The 14,735-nt window shown below is 40.8% G+C and overlaps 1 protein-coding gene across 1 annotated transcript in view; it reads left to right on the forward strand.

Moving 5' to 3' along the window:
* The first annotated feature begins 4,425 nt into the window (after positions 1-4,425).
* The window catches only part of LOC126986795 (nephrin-like), a 57,253-nt gene continuing 46,943 nt past the window's right edge, over positions 4,426-14,735 (forward strand). The window contains exons 1-2 of the mRNA XM_050843166.1: positions 4,426-4,486; positions 7,213-7,342. Coding sequence (XP_050699123.1) covers positions 4,426-4,486; positions 7,213-7,342 — 191 coding nt within the window. The remainder of the gene's footprint in view (positions 4,487-7,212; positions 7,343-14,735) is intronic.

Here is a 14,735-nt window from a genome sequence, read left to right on the forward strand (position 1 = left end):
GTGATGTTGAAGCCTTAGTGGATTAAAAGATAATGGAGAGAGAAATGACGGAGAAAAGGAAAGAAGGAAAGAAGGAAAAAATAATGGAAGAAAAGAAAGGAAAAGAAAATGGATTAAAAGAGAAAGGAGAAAGAAAAGAAAGGGAGAAAAGGAAAGAAGGAAAGAAGGAAAAAATAATGGAAGAAAAGAAAGAAAAAGAAAATGGATTAAAAGAGAAAGGAGAAAGAAAAGAAAGGGAGAAAAGGAAAGAAGGAAAAAATAATGGAAGAAAAGATTGGAAAAGGAAGGATGCAGTGAGGAGGAGAGAGAGAGAGAGAGAGAGAGAGAGAGAGAGAGAGAGAGAGAGAGAGAGAGAGAGAGAGAGAGAGAGAGAGAGAGAGAGAGAGAGAGAGAGAGAGAGAGAGAGAGAGAGAAGAAGGAAGAGAAAAGAGAGAAAGAAAGCATGCAAAATGGAATGAAGGAGAGAAAGGGAAAAAAAGAAAGAAAGAGAAAGGAGAAAGAAAAGAAAAAGAATGAAGGAAAGTGAGGAAGAAAGAGAGAACAGGAAAGAACATATGAAAGAAAATAAAGCAGTTGGAAGGGAAGAAAGAAAGGGGAAAATGAGGAAGGAGTAAAAACAGGAAGAAGAGAAGAAAGTACTGAAAAGGAAGAAGGGAGGAAGTAAACAAGAAGAAAGGTGAAAAGAGGAGATGAAGAAAATGAAAAAACAAGGAAAAGTATCAGATGAAAAAGAACAGAAGGAGAAAACAAAATAGAAAGAACAAAGTATGGAAGAAGAGAAGGAGGAAGAGGAGGAGGAGGAGGAGGGTAAGGGCAGGAAAAGTGCATTAAAACAAGAAGTAAAGGAAAAGAAAGAGAAATACAAAACAAGAAGAGGAGGAGGAGGAGGAGGAGAAGAGAAGAGGAGAATGAAGGAAGAAGAAGATGCAGAGGAAGGCAGGAATAAGGGGAATGACATAAAGCAGAAAATTAAGTCTGAAAAGTTTGGCTGTGACGAGAGAGAGAGAGAGAGAGAGAGAGAGAGAGAGAGAGAGAGAGAGAGAGAGAGAGAGAGAGAGAGAGAGAGAGAGAGAGAGAGAGAGAGAGAGAGAGAGAGAGAGAGAGAGAGAGAGAGAGAGACAGGCGGTTAGAAGCGGTAAAAAGGATCGCATCAACTTTAGGAGTGACAGAAATGGACCCAGACGAAGGGGATGAGTCGGGTCGGTGGTCGGGTGAGTGATCGAAGAGAGAGAGAGAGAGAGAGAGAGAGAGAGAGAGAGAGAGAGAGAGAGAGAGAGAGAGAGAGAGAGAGATAGAGAGAGAGAGAGAGAGAGAGAGAGAGAGAGAGAGAGAGAGAGAGAGAGAGAGAGAGAGAGAGAGAGAGAGAGAGAGAGAGAGAGAGAGAGAGAGAGAGAGAGAGAGAGAGAGAGAGAGAGAGAGAGAGAGAGAGAGAGAGAGAGAGAGAGAGAGAGAGAGAGAGAGAGAGAGAGAGAGAGAGAGAGAGAGAGAGAGAGAGAGAGAGAGAGAGAGAATAGTTGGCAGGAAAGAAAGAAAAGGAGATGTAGTGGTTGTAGTAATAGTATTGTAGTTAGTAGTGGTAGTAGTAGTAGTAGTAGTAGTAGTAGTAGTAGATGTTGTTGTTGTTGTTCTTGCTGTTGTTGATGTGATAATGATTTAATAGCTCATGTTTTAGGAGTGCCCCCTCCACCCCCACCACCCTCTCCACCACCACCACCACCACCAGCACCCCTACCTCCACCCCCACCTTCCCCTTCACCACCTCCCACCACCACCACCACCATCCACCACCTCATCCCTATCCCCCCCCCCACCTCCACCTTCACTGCCTCCCCCTATCACCCCCCCACCAGCACCCTCCCTCCCCCTGCCCCCCCCCCCCCCACCATCACAACACGTCACAATTAGCAGCCGGCGCGACAAAACATCACAATCACGTTACGATTTCACGGCACACACCAAAAAAAATATATATACTCGTACCCCCAAAAAAAAAAATATCACGAGCGAGCGAAAAAAAGGAAAGAAAAAATATATACATAAGCACTTACAGCCTGATCGGAACTATACATTTTTTTTTTTTTTTTTGCCCCTGGTATGTATAAATTTAATCTTTTGTTTTTGTTTTTGTTTTGGCGGGATCGTGAATCAGACTAACTAACAATGGCATAGAGAGGGTCGAGTTAGGTTGATGCGTTCCATAATTCGCGTCCCGTCTGATGCAAACTCGGCGGCGGGAATGTGTGTTTTGGAAAGCGATGAAGACATTGATGAAAAAAGAAAAATAATAATAAAAAAACAGTAATTGCCAGATCGATCTTTTTTTATCATAGTTTTTGTTTGTTTGTTTGTTTGTCTGTTTTGTACTGATTCACTACTTAACCCCCCCCCCCCCCCAAGTGAGTTAGAAAAAAATAGAAAAGAAGAAAGATAGAGAGAAAGAATGAAAGGAAGAAAGATAGATAGAAAAGAATGAAAGGAAGAAAGATAGATAGAAAGAGTGTGAGGAAGATAGAAAATTAATAAAGAAAGAAATGGGGAAAGGACAAAGTAGAAAAGGAAGACACAGGAAAGTGAAGAAAATCGTGAAAGGAAAAAAGGGAAAAAAGGAAAGAAGAAGAAAGGTGAGAGAGAGAGAGAGAGAGAGAGAGAGAGAGAGAGAGAGAGAGAGAGAGAGAGAGAGAGAGAGAGAGAGAGAGAGAGAGAGAGAGAGAGAGAGAGAGAAGCTGGGAAAATCGTAGTCAATTGGCTTGTATTCAGAAGGCCAAATGGGGGGAGGAAGGGAGGGAGGAAGGGAGGGAGGAAGGCTGCGTGGATGGAAAAGTGGAAGGAAGAAATATGGAGAGGAGAGGGGCGGAAAAAAAGGAAGGGAGAGAGAAAGAATGTGGAGAGACGAAGAATATATGAAAAAAAAAGATGACAAGGAAAATATGCGGAGAGGTGAGAAAAGGAGGAAAAAGAAATAAAGGAAGAAATATGAGAAAACAAAGAGAAATAAAAAGAAAAGGAGGAAATGCAGAGAGAGGAGAAGAAAAGGAAAAATAAAGGAGGAATGTTAAGAAAAAATAAATATTAGAGAAACACGAAGAGGGAAAGAAGAAAAGGAAGGAAGGATGAATGGGAAGAAAAAAGGAAGAAAAGAGGAGATATTGAGGGGAGGGAGAAAAGGGGAAGAAAAGTAGGAGTAGTAGTAGTAGTAGTAGAGAGAGAGAGAGAGAGAGAGAGAGAGAGAGAGAGAGAGAGAGAGAGAGAGAGAGAGAGAGAGAGAGAGAGAGAGAGAGAGAGAGAGAGAGAGAGAGAGAGAGAGATAAACATACACACTTACAGAGTAGTAGTAGTAGTAATAGTAGTAGTAGTAGTAGTAGTAGTAGTAGTAGTAGTAGTAATAGTATCAGTAGTAGTAGTAGTTTCTGTTATAGTGAAATATTAAACTCAATATGCGTAGAGTCTTATACGAGAGAGAGAGAGAGAGAGAGAGAGAGAGAGAGAGAGAGAGAGAGAGAGAGAGAGAGAGAGAGAGAGAGAGAGAGAGAGAGAGAGAGAGAGAGAGAGAGAAGGGGGAAGGTGATGTTATAGAAGAAGAGGAGGAGGAGAGAGGAAGAAAAGAATTGCATGAATGAGAGAAGAAAGAAAGGGAAAGAAGAAGGGAGGAAGAGGAAAAGGAGATGAAAAATAGTTATGAAACGAAGAAGGGAGAGAGAGGGGAAAGGAAAATTAAAATAGATCAAAGAAGTGAATATAGGAACAAAGAGAAGAAGAAGAAGAAGAGAGACAGAAAGAGTGATAATCATAGAGGAAAACGAAGAGGAAGATAAGGAAGAGAAGGAGAGAAGAAGGGAGAAACGAACAGTAAGAAGCAAATAAAAAAAGAAGGATGAGAAAGAGAGAAAGGAAGATGATGATGGAGGAAGAGGAAGTGGAGGAGAAAGAGGGAATTAAGGAGGAAAGGGAGGGAGGGAAACCTGGAAAAAAAGGAAGAAAGAAGGAATAAGGAGATGAAGAATAACTGTAAAAAAATTAAGAAATAATAAGAAAAGAAGAAGGAGATTGCAACGAAGAGAGGGAAAAAGAGAAAGAGAGAGAGAGAGAGAGAGAGAGAGAGAGAGAGAGAGAGAGAGAGAGAGAGAGAGAGAGAGAGAGAGAGAGAGAGAGAGAGAGAGAGAGAGAGAGAGAGAGAGAGAGAGAGAGAGAGAGAGAGAGAGAGAGAGAGAGAGGAATGGTAATGGAGGAAGAGGGAGATGAGGAAAATGAGGGAATTGAGGAGGAAGGGATGGAGGAAAGGACACTGAAGGAAGATCTGATGACATACTCGCTGCGGCCATTTCACACACTCTTGGGATCAGATCGCTTGTGTGTCGCTCTATAGACGATTTGATGCCACTCAGAGGAGGAGGAGGAGGAGGAGGAGGAGGTGGACCAGGGGACGAGATGCCTGAAACTGACGCGTGCTTTGAGTTCGGGGACGAGGACGAGGACGGGAGTGAAGAGGGTGAGGAGAGAATAGATTAGGTGCAAGTAGACGGTGGCGTGTGGATAACGAAGGGAGGATTAGGAAGGGAAGAAGGGAAGGTAAAGTTAGATAAAGATAGATAGTGTCGAGTGGATTGTAAAGTGCAGGATGAGAAAGGAAAGAAGGGAAAGTAAAGTTAGATAAAGATAGTGGCGTATGGATGATGAAGGGAGGATTAGGAAGGGAAGAAGGGAAAGTAAAGTTAGATAAAGATAGATAGTGTCGAGTGGATTGTAAAGTGCAGGATGAGAAAGGACTGAATATATAACAAGTAAAAACTGAAATGGAAATAAAATAAAGCGTGTCAGGTAATAATCGTAAAGCTAAGTGTATATTGATCAGGGGGAAGGTAGCGTGTTTATTTAAGAACGAGAAGTATAGTATATCGCAGCTTTCCTGTTATGTTAAACGTGAAAGGTAAACAAAATAACACATGTAAAGTACTAATCGAAGTGAATTATATAAACATTAGAGAGAAGGCAATGCATATACCAAACAAAAAATATATAGTGTTTCCAGTCAAGTTTCTAGTAAAATGTTAAGCGTAAGGAAAATAAAACATGCAAGATAATAGTTGTAGAAATGAATTATATAAAGAATAAGTATACTAAAGAAAAAAATATAGTCTGCTCCCAATTAAATTTCTAGTAAAAAGTGAAGCGTATGGAAAATAAAACATGCAAGATAATAGTTGTAGAAATTAATTATATAAAGAATAAGTTGGGAGGAGTGCGGTTACTAAAGAAAAAAATATAGTCTGTTCCCAATTAAATTTCTAGTAAAAAGTGAAGCGTAAGGAAAATAAAACATGCAAGATAATAGTTGTAGAAATTAATTATATAAAGAATAAGTTGGGAGGAGTGCGTATACTAAAGAAAAAAATATAGTCTGTTCCCAATTAAATTTCTAGTAAAAAGTGAAGCGTAAGGAAAATAAAACATGGAAGATAATAGTTGTAGAAATGAATTATATAAAGAATAAGTTGGGAGGAGTGCGGTTACTTAAGAAAAAAATATAGTCTGCTCCCAATTGAATTTCTAGTAAAATGTTAAGCGTAAGGAAAATAAAACATGGAAGATAATAGTTGTAGAAATGAATTATATAAAGAATAAGTTGGGAGGAGTGCGTATACTAAAGAAAAAAATATAGTCATCTCCCAATTAAACGTTTTGTGAAGGGTAATCCTCGTGTTGATTAAAATAAAATATACTGTACGTTCGTTTTTATGTGCTGGCAAGAGTCTGAGTATACAAAGAGGACTGTAAATAAAATGACACGTGTAAGGTATTAATCGTAAACTGAATTATATAAAGACTTAAGTTGAGGGCAATGTATTTACTAAAGAAAGAGAACTATAGAAGGCTCCGTGTTAAGCTCCGAGTACAATACGGGGTAAACTTGTATAAAAGAATGGACAGTAACGAAGAAGAGCAAGAGAATGGAACGAAAGGAAGAACACGAAACGCAATAACCGTTCAAGAAGTGACATATATATTAAATTAAAAAAAAATACAGGTATATATATATAACAAGCAAAACAAATAAAATAAAACTTTTGTACTTATGAATGACTTAAATGACCAAATCTTTCAATCTTTCTTCATTTTTCTCCCTTTCCTGTCCATATTCTCAAACGTTTAGTGGTTTTCACATCCACATCCGGTAAAGCTTCCATAGTGGTTGTGTTAGTATATCCATGGGTAGTTTTTTTCTTTATATTTTGTACTTGTGAATGACTTAAGTGACCAAATCTTTCTTTCTTCCTTCTTTCTCCCTTTCCTTTCCATATTCTGAAACGTTTATGGGCTGCACACTCACATCCGGTCAGGCTTTCGTATTGGTTGTGTTAGTATATCCATGGGTAGTTTTTTTCTTTATATTTTGTACTTATGAATGACTTAAGTGACCAAATCTTTCTATCTTTCTTCTTTCTCCCTTTCCTGCCCATATTCTGAAACGTTTATGGGCTGCACACTCACATCCGGTCAGGCTTTCGTATTGGTTGTGTTAGTATATCACTGGGTAGTTTTTTTCTTTATATTTTGTACTTATGAATGACTTAAATAAACAAATCTTTCTATCTTCCTTCTTTCTGTCTTTCCTGCCCATATTCTCAAACGTTTAGTGGCTCACACACTCACATCCGGCAAGGCTTTCGTAGTGGTTGTGTTAGTATATCACTGGGTAGTTTTTTTCTTTATATTTTGTACTTATGAATGACTTAAGGGACCAAATCTTTCTTTCATCCATCTTTCTGTCTTTCCTGTCCATATTCTCAAACGTTTAGTGGTTTTCACATCCACATCCGGCAAGGCTTTCGTAATGGTTGTGTTAGTATATCACTGGGTAGTTTTTTTCTTTATATTTAGTACTTATGAATGACTTAAGTGACCAAATCTTTCTTTCTTCCTTCTTTCTCCCTTTCCTTTCCATATTCTCAAACGTTTATGGGCTGCACACTCACATCCGGCAAGGCTTTCGTATTGGTTGTGTTAGTATATCCATGGGTAGTTTTTTTCTTTATATTTTGTACTTATGAATGACTTTTAAATGACCAAATCTCTTTCTTCCTCCTTTCTCCTTCTGTTCATTAATTCACCTGTCTATCTGTCTATCTACCTACCCCTCTATCCACCCTTATGTGTATCTACCTTTCTTTCTCATTAACTCCACTAATTCGCCCTCTTCTCCCTCCCCTCCAACAGTTCCCGTGGTGGGGGTGTCTGCTGTAGTGGGCGGGGGCGCGGCGCTACCCTGCGACGTGTACCACCCCCCGGACGATGCCATCACCCTCCTCCTGTGGTTCCGCGACCCTCTCACCACGCCCATATACAGGTGAGCTCGTTAACAGGTATTCTCAGGTGATGTCTTGATCCTGTACCTGTGAGTCTACCTAACCTTTGACAGCACCTCTATTTTTTCTTTCTCTTCCGTTATGCTTGTTTTTTTTTGTTTCTTATATTTCTTTCCATTATCTGTGTTCTCAACGGCCTCTCTCTATCTCTCTCATCTTAACCCAACTATCGCCCTCCCTCTTTCTCTCTCATTGCTGTCACCTCTGTTTTATCTTTTCTATCGAGCTGTACATTTCGTTTCCAATATACTTGTTTTCTTGTCTTTTCCCCATTCTCTCTGTATTCTAAATTACCTCTCGTATTGTCAACCCAACTATCGTCCTTTCTTTCTCTCTCTCTCTCATCGCCTTCATCTTTATTTTCTCTTTTCTCTTCCATTATGCTTGTTTTTTTCTTATATTTCTTTCCGTTGTCTGTGTTCTGAATGGCCTCTCTCTCTCTCTCGTCTTAACCCAACTATCGCCCTCTTTCTCTCTCTCTCTCTCTCTCATTGCTGTCACCTCTGTTTTATCGTTTCTATCGAGCTATATATTCTGTTTCCATTATGCTTGTCTCGTCTAGTCAGTCCGTCAGTCTTCGTTCCCTCGACCTATATAAAATTCGTGTTTCCACATTGCCTCTTTTCGTATGTTTCTCCCTCCCGCTTGTGTCAGTCGCCTCTTGTCACATCGCTTCAACATATTAGCTATTTTCCCTTCTCTCTCTCTCTCTCTCTCTCTCTCTCGTCAGTTTGCTCTTCGTGTTGAGTGAGTTTTTATTTTATTTTTATTCTATTTTTGTCGCCCGAGTTCTCAGGGTTAAAAATAAAGTGTAAAGTGGAGTAAAGTAAATGAAAAGTAAGTTGTAATAAAGTGCAATGATGGTCTCCTCTTACCCAGGGCGCCGGAAGTCAAAGAATGGAAAATATAATGTGAGAGGAGGAGGAGGAGGAGGAGGAGGAGGAGGAGGTAATGAAGGAAGGAGAAAGGAAAACAGCAAAGAAAACAAAAGGAATATGAAAAAGAACAATAACAATAACACAGAGAGCAGGAACAAGAACAAGAAGAACAAGACGGAAATAACAAGAAAAAATATTAAAAAGAACAGGAACGATGAGAAAACAAGAACAAAAAGAAGAAGAACAACAACAAGGATAACAAGAAGAATAAAAGCAAGAAGAAGAAGAAGAAGAAGAAAAAAAGAAGAAAATTAAGAAGAAGAAGAAGAAGAAGAAGAAGAAGAAGAAGAAGAAGAAGAAGAAGAAGGAGAGCAATAAGGAGGAAAAGAAGATGAAGAAGAAAAAGAAGAAGAAGAAGAAGGGGGAGAAAGAGGCGAAGGAGGACTAGAATGAGGACGAAAAAGAGTAAAGGGAAGAAGAGAAAAAAGCAGAGAAGAAAAAGGAAGAAAGAGAAAAAGGAAAACAACAAAACAGAATCATATGAACAAGAACCGGAGGAAAAAGAACAACGCCAAGCAGAAGAAGAAAAAGGAGAAGAAGAAGAAGAAGAAGAAGAAGAAGAAGAAGGAGAAGAAGAAGAAGAAGAAGAAGAAGAAGAAAAAGAAGAAGAAGGAGAAGAAGAAGAAGAAGAAGAAGAAGAAGAAGAAGAAAAAGAAGTAGATTAAGAAGAAGAAGAAGAAAAGGGAGAAAAAGGAGAAGAAGAAGAAGAAAAAGAAAAAGAAAAAGAAAAAGAAGAAAGGAAAAATAAGTACTAGTTTAGCAAATAACAAAATAAACCCAAAACGTAAATCTAAACAAAATTAATGAAGGCGAAGAGAAGAAGCAACATAAAAAAAAACGTTACCGAACCCAAACGTCAGAACATCATCGCGCACTTCATCAACGTTAAAATAAAACGTTTCTGAAAGGGAAGGAAAAAGAAATAAAAGAAAACGGAGGAAGTAAAGAGTGACCCATTTAAAAAAAAAAAAAAACGAAAAATCCAGCCGTTCAGTTACGTACAAAGAAATAACGAAAAAAAAAAAGAAAAAAAAAAGCAAAGCGTGGGAGACCGTCATAAAAGAGGATTAAAAAAAGAAGAAAAAAAAGCAACCTTGAAAATGATAAATGGCCGCAGTGGAAATTGTGTGCGTGGTCGCGTATGTGTGTGTGTGTGTGTGTGTGTGTGTGTGTGTGTGTGTGTGTGTGTGTAAACCTGAATGTTGGGGTAAAATGTAAAAGTTAAAAGAAGTATATATATAAAAAACCTTGGGCGAATACACACATTGTTATATTGCCGAGTGAAAAATGAATGTGTGTATGTGTGTGTGTGTGTGTGTGTGAGAGAGAGAGAGAGAGAGAGAGAGAGAGAGAGAGAGAGAGAGAGAGAGAGAGAGAGAGAGAGAGAGAGAGAGAGAGAGAGAGAGAGAGAGAGAGAGAGAGAGAGAAGAAGAAGAAGAGAGAAGTCGGATTGGGAAGGGTTTGAAGCTAGACTAGGAAAGGGGGAAGGGAAAAAAAGAAGAGGAAAGAATGAGTGAAGGACTGAGAGGAAGGAGACGGTGAAAGATTGAAAGAAAAAGCAAGGAAAAACTAAAGTGAAGGGGATTCGATGAAGGGGAAGGATAAGAGAAGGTAATATTGCATGGGAGGGATTAAAGAAAAGGAAAAGCATAAAGGGAGAGATTGAATGGGCTAAAAGGGAAGAAAAGAGGCAGAGAAAAATGGGTTGATTGGAAGGATAAAAGGAAAATGAAGAGATAAAAGGGTTGACTGCAAGAAACTAAGGGAAGAAAAGAGGCATAGAAAACGGTTGATTGGAAGGATAAAAGGAAAATGAAGAGATAAAAGGGTTGACTGCAAGAAACTAAGGGAAGAAAAGAGGCATAGAAAACGATTGAGTGGAAGGATAAAAGGAAAATGAAGAGATAAAAGGGTTGACTGCAAGAAACTAAGGGAAGAAAAGTGGCATTGAAAACGGTTGAGTGGAAGGATAAAAGGAAAATGAAGAGATAAAAGGGCTGACTGCAAGAAACTAAGGGAAGAAAAGAGGCATAGAAAACGGTTGATTGGAAGGATCAAAGGAAAATGAAGAGATAAAAGGGCTGACTGCAAGGGACAAAGGGAAGAAAAGAGGCATAGAAAACGGTTAAGTGGAAGGATAAAAGGAAAATGAAGAGATAAAAGGGCTGACTGCAAGAAACTAAGGGAAGAAAAGAGGCATAGAAAATGGGTTGATTGGAAGGATAAAAGGAAAATGAAGAGATGAAGGGGTTGACTGCAAAGGGCTGAGGGGAGAGAGGCGGCAGGGTGGATGGGACGCTGCACAGTTATGGAGATCAGAAAACTTTGGTCATGTAAATGTTATTCCGGTGAGACGCGGATCAGGAGCCGTGCATAATACCTGAGTTTAGGTACACACATCCTTCCCTTGCCCTTGCCCTCCCTTCCTTCCTCTCTCCCTCCCTCTCTCTCCCTTACTCTTTTTCCCTCTCTTCTTCTATCAATGACTTCCTTCTCTCGTTATTTTCCCTCCCTCTCCTTCTCTATCTTCCTTTTCTTCTGACTTTTCCTCCCTCTCTTCTCTTCCTCTTTCCCTCCCTTCCTTCCTCTCTCCCTCTCTCCCTCCCTTCCTGTTTCACTCTATCCCTCTCTATCAATCAACTTCTTCCCTTACTCCCCCCCCCACCCCCTCTTCCTCTCTTGTCTTCCTTCTATTCTGACCTTTCCTCCTCTCTTCCTCTCTCTCTCTCTCTACCTCCCTTCCTCTTTCACTCTTTTCCTTTCTCTTTATTTCTCAACTTCCTCCTATCCTTACTTTCCTCCCCTCTTCTCTCTCTCTCTATCTTCCTCCTATACTGACCTTCCCTTCCCTCCTCTCTCCCTCTCTCCCTTCCTTCCTTTCACCCAATGTCTCTCTCCTTTTTCTTATTCTTCACCTCCTTCGATATTCCTTCCTCTCCTCTCCCTCTCCCTCTCTCTCTTCTTATTTTTCTACGTCTATTTTTCCTCCACTAGTCATGTTTTTTTTGTTTGTTTTTATCTCCTTGCTTCTCTTCCTCTTCTTATTGCTCTGTCTGATCCTGTCCTCCTTCTCCTCCTCCTCCTCCTCCTCCTCCTCCTCCTTCTTCTTCCTCCAGTGTTTCCTTACTTTTTTTCTCTCCTTACCTCTCCTTCCCGTCCCGTCCCCTCCCTTCCTTCCTCCTCCTTCTCTTCCTCCCCCCCCCCCTCCTCCTCCTCCTCCTCCTCCTCCTTTTCTTCCTCCTCCTCCAATTTACCTTCCTCTCTTCCCCTATCAAGTTGTTTCCTCTTCTCTCCTCCTCGCTTTGCCTCCTTTCAAGCACCATTACATCTTCTTCCTCTTCCTCTTCCTCTTCTTCCCTCCGTCCCCCCCACACCCCCGGTATCATCCTCCTCCTCTTCCTCCTCCCTGTTGATCCCCTTGGCAAAACCCAGTTCCCAATACTCTCACCTCCTCCTCCTCCTCCTCCTCCTCCTCCTCTCCTCTTCCTCTTCCCTTCATCTTTTCCGGGTATCTGGCTTACAGTAAAGTGGATAGCTGCACTGAAACGTGGGAGGAAGAGGAAGAGGAAGAGGAAGAGGAGGAGGAGGAGGAAGAGGAGTAAAAAGATGCATAAGAAGACCAGGAGGAGGAGGAGGAGGAGGAGGAGGAAGCGTCGGATTGAGAAAATGATGACAAGATGGAGGAAAAAAAGTAAAGAGGAAGGAATGAAGGAAGACCACGAAAGAAAGAAGTTAAATATGTGAAGGAGGAGGAGGAGGAGGAGGAAGAGGAAGAGGAAGAGGAAGAGGAGGGTTGAATACATGATTGCAATAAGGAAGATAACGAAAAGGGAGAAGTGAAGATAAATGAAGAGAGAAAGAAAGTGGAGGAAAAAGAAGATGGAGGAGAAGGAGGAGGAGGAGGAGGAGGAGGATAAGTGAGCGAAATGAAGACAAGAATAAGATGAATTAGGAAGAAGCAAAAATGTAGAGAGAGAGAGAGAGAGAGAGAGAGAGAGAGAGAGAGAGAGAGAGAGAGAGAGAGAGAGAGAGAGAGAGAGAGAGAGAGAGAGAGAAATGAGGTCAAGCTAGAGGAGGAATATTCAACAGGAGAAGAAAAAGATGATAATGAAGAAGAAGGAGAAGAAGAAGAAGAAGAAAAAAAAAAAAGAAAGAGATGGGAAGGAAAAAAGAAAGAAAATTAAGAGGAGGAGGAGGAAGAAGAAGAAGAAGAAGAAAAAGAAGAAGAAAAAGAAGAGGAACTCGAAGAAGCTTTATCCCCTCATTCTCCTTTCAGGCCGGACAGAGAGCAGGCATAAGAGGAGGAGGAGGAGGAGGAAGAAGAAGAGGAGGAGGAGGAGGAGGAAGAAGAAGAAAACGAAAAGGCAGGACAGAGAGCAGGCGTAAGGAGGAACGTATCTGCGGGAGGAGGAGGAGGAAGAGGAAGAGGAAGAAGAAGAGGAAGAGGAGGAGAAGGAGAAGGAAGAAGAAGAAATCGAAAAATAAGATGAAAAAAAATAAAGTGAACTGTAGAAAAAAAAGGAAAACAACAACGAAGCAAAAGTTTAATAAATGAGCTAAAAAGAAGAAAAAAATAGAAAAAGAAAAGGAAGAAAGAGAAGAAGAGGAGGAAAGAATAAAAAATAGGAGGAGGAGGAGGAGGAGGAGGAGGAGGAGGAGGAGGAAGAAAAATAAGAAAACAAAGAAGATAAAGAAAAAGAAGAGTATCAAGAGAGAGAGAGAGAGAGAGAGAGAGAGAGAGAGAGAGAGAGAGAGAGAGAGAGAGAGAGAGAGAGAGAGAGAGAGAAGCCAGTCTCACATTTTCTCATTTCTTCACTCATTCCTTCCTTCGTTCCTTTCTTCCTCTTTTACGAACCTCAGTGAACGAAGAAAGAAAAAAAAAAGAAAAAAAAAAGATTAACAGGAAGGCGAAGAAGAAGAAAGAAAGAAAGAAAGAAAGATGGAAAGAAAGAGAAAGAGGCGGAGGAGGAGGAGGAGGAGGAGGAGGAGGAGGAAGAAGAAGAGGAGGAGAAAAAGAAGAAGAAGGAGAAGAAGGATTAGAGAGACGAGGAGGATATAGAGAAGGAAAAAAAAATGTAGCCACAAGTAGAGAGAGAGAGAGAGAGAGAGAGAGAGAGAGAGAGAGAGAGAGAGAGAGAGAGAGAGAGAGAGAGAGAGAGAGAGAGAGAGAGAGAGAACCACCTAGGGTTTTCATTTGCTGTGTTTTCTCCTCCTGGAAGCTGAATGTGGAGAGAGGAAGACGGACACAGATGGAGGAGGAGGAGGAGGAGGAGGAGGCGGAGGAGGAGGAGGAGAAGGAGGAGGAGGAGAAAAACACGACCGACAATTTATTTCTTATTTCCTCCTATTCCTTTCTTCCTATGGGCTGAACGAGACATGGAAGAAAGGAAGAAGAGAGGAGAGAAGAGAGAAAGGAGAAGATTAAAGAGAAAGAGACATAACACTAAGACAATGAAGAATAAAAAGGAAGGAAGGAAGAAAGGAAGGAATATACGACTCACAGAACTTTATCCTTCCTTCCTTCTTTCCTTCATTCTCTTCCTTCTTTCTATGGGATCGGGAAGAGAGGAAGTGAATGGAAAAGAAAGAAGGAAAAGAAGAATGAAGATAAGATAGATGAGAGAATAAGATAGAGAGGAAGAAGGAAAAAAAATACCACTAGAAAAACAATCTTATTTCCTCCTTTCTTCCTTTCTTCTTCTATAAACAGGTGGAAAGGTGGAGGAAGAAAGAAAGGGGAGGAGGAAAAGGAGGAAAAGAATGGAAGGAGAGGAGGAGGGAGGGAAAATATCCACTCTCAAGGCTTTTTATTTCCTCCCTTTCCCTTCTTTCCTCCATCGTGTGTGAGAGAGGAAGAGGAAGAAAGAAAGGGGAGGAGAAAAAGGAGGAAAACAATAGAAAAGAGAGAGAGAGAGAGAGAGAGAGAGAGAGAGAGAGAGAGAGAGAGAGAGAGAGAGAGAGAGAGAGAGCCTCAGCCCCTTCATCTATCACAACCCCAATCCTACCCGTACCCACGCCCCCAATCCTATCCCCAGACCCAACACCATCCTCTTCCCCAGACAAACCCCCAGACCCAGCACGTGCCTCTTCAGCTGCAACAAAACAACTTTCCTCACTCCCCTGTGTTTCTAGGCCAGCAAAATGCCTACTACGAACAGTTCAGTGGCGCACAGGCAGCGTAATAGTGAAATAAGAATAGTATCTGCCAATTTAAGGGGATTCCATACTAACATTGGTGAGCTCACACATCAGTATGTGATAAAAAATAATGCCGATGTAGTATTTCTGAGTGAAACTTTTCTAAATGACACAGTGCCTGAAAACTATGCTAGAATTAAAGGTTACTCTAAGTGGTACAGAAAAGATCGATCATCACAAGGAGGCGGTGTTGCGTTGTGCCACAAGGAGTCACTGAGTGTACAACTTATAGAGTATG

Source organism: Eriocheir sinensis, chromosome 63 (assembly GCF_024679095.1).
Source record: "Eriocheir sinensis breed Jianghai 21 chromosome 63, ASM2467909v1, whole genome shotgun sequence".
Taxonomy (NCBI): Eukaryota; Metazoa; Arthropoda; class Malacostraca; order Decapoda; family Varunidae; genus Eriocheir; species Eriocheir sinensis.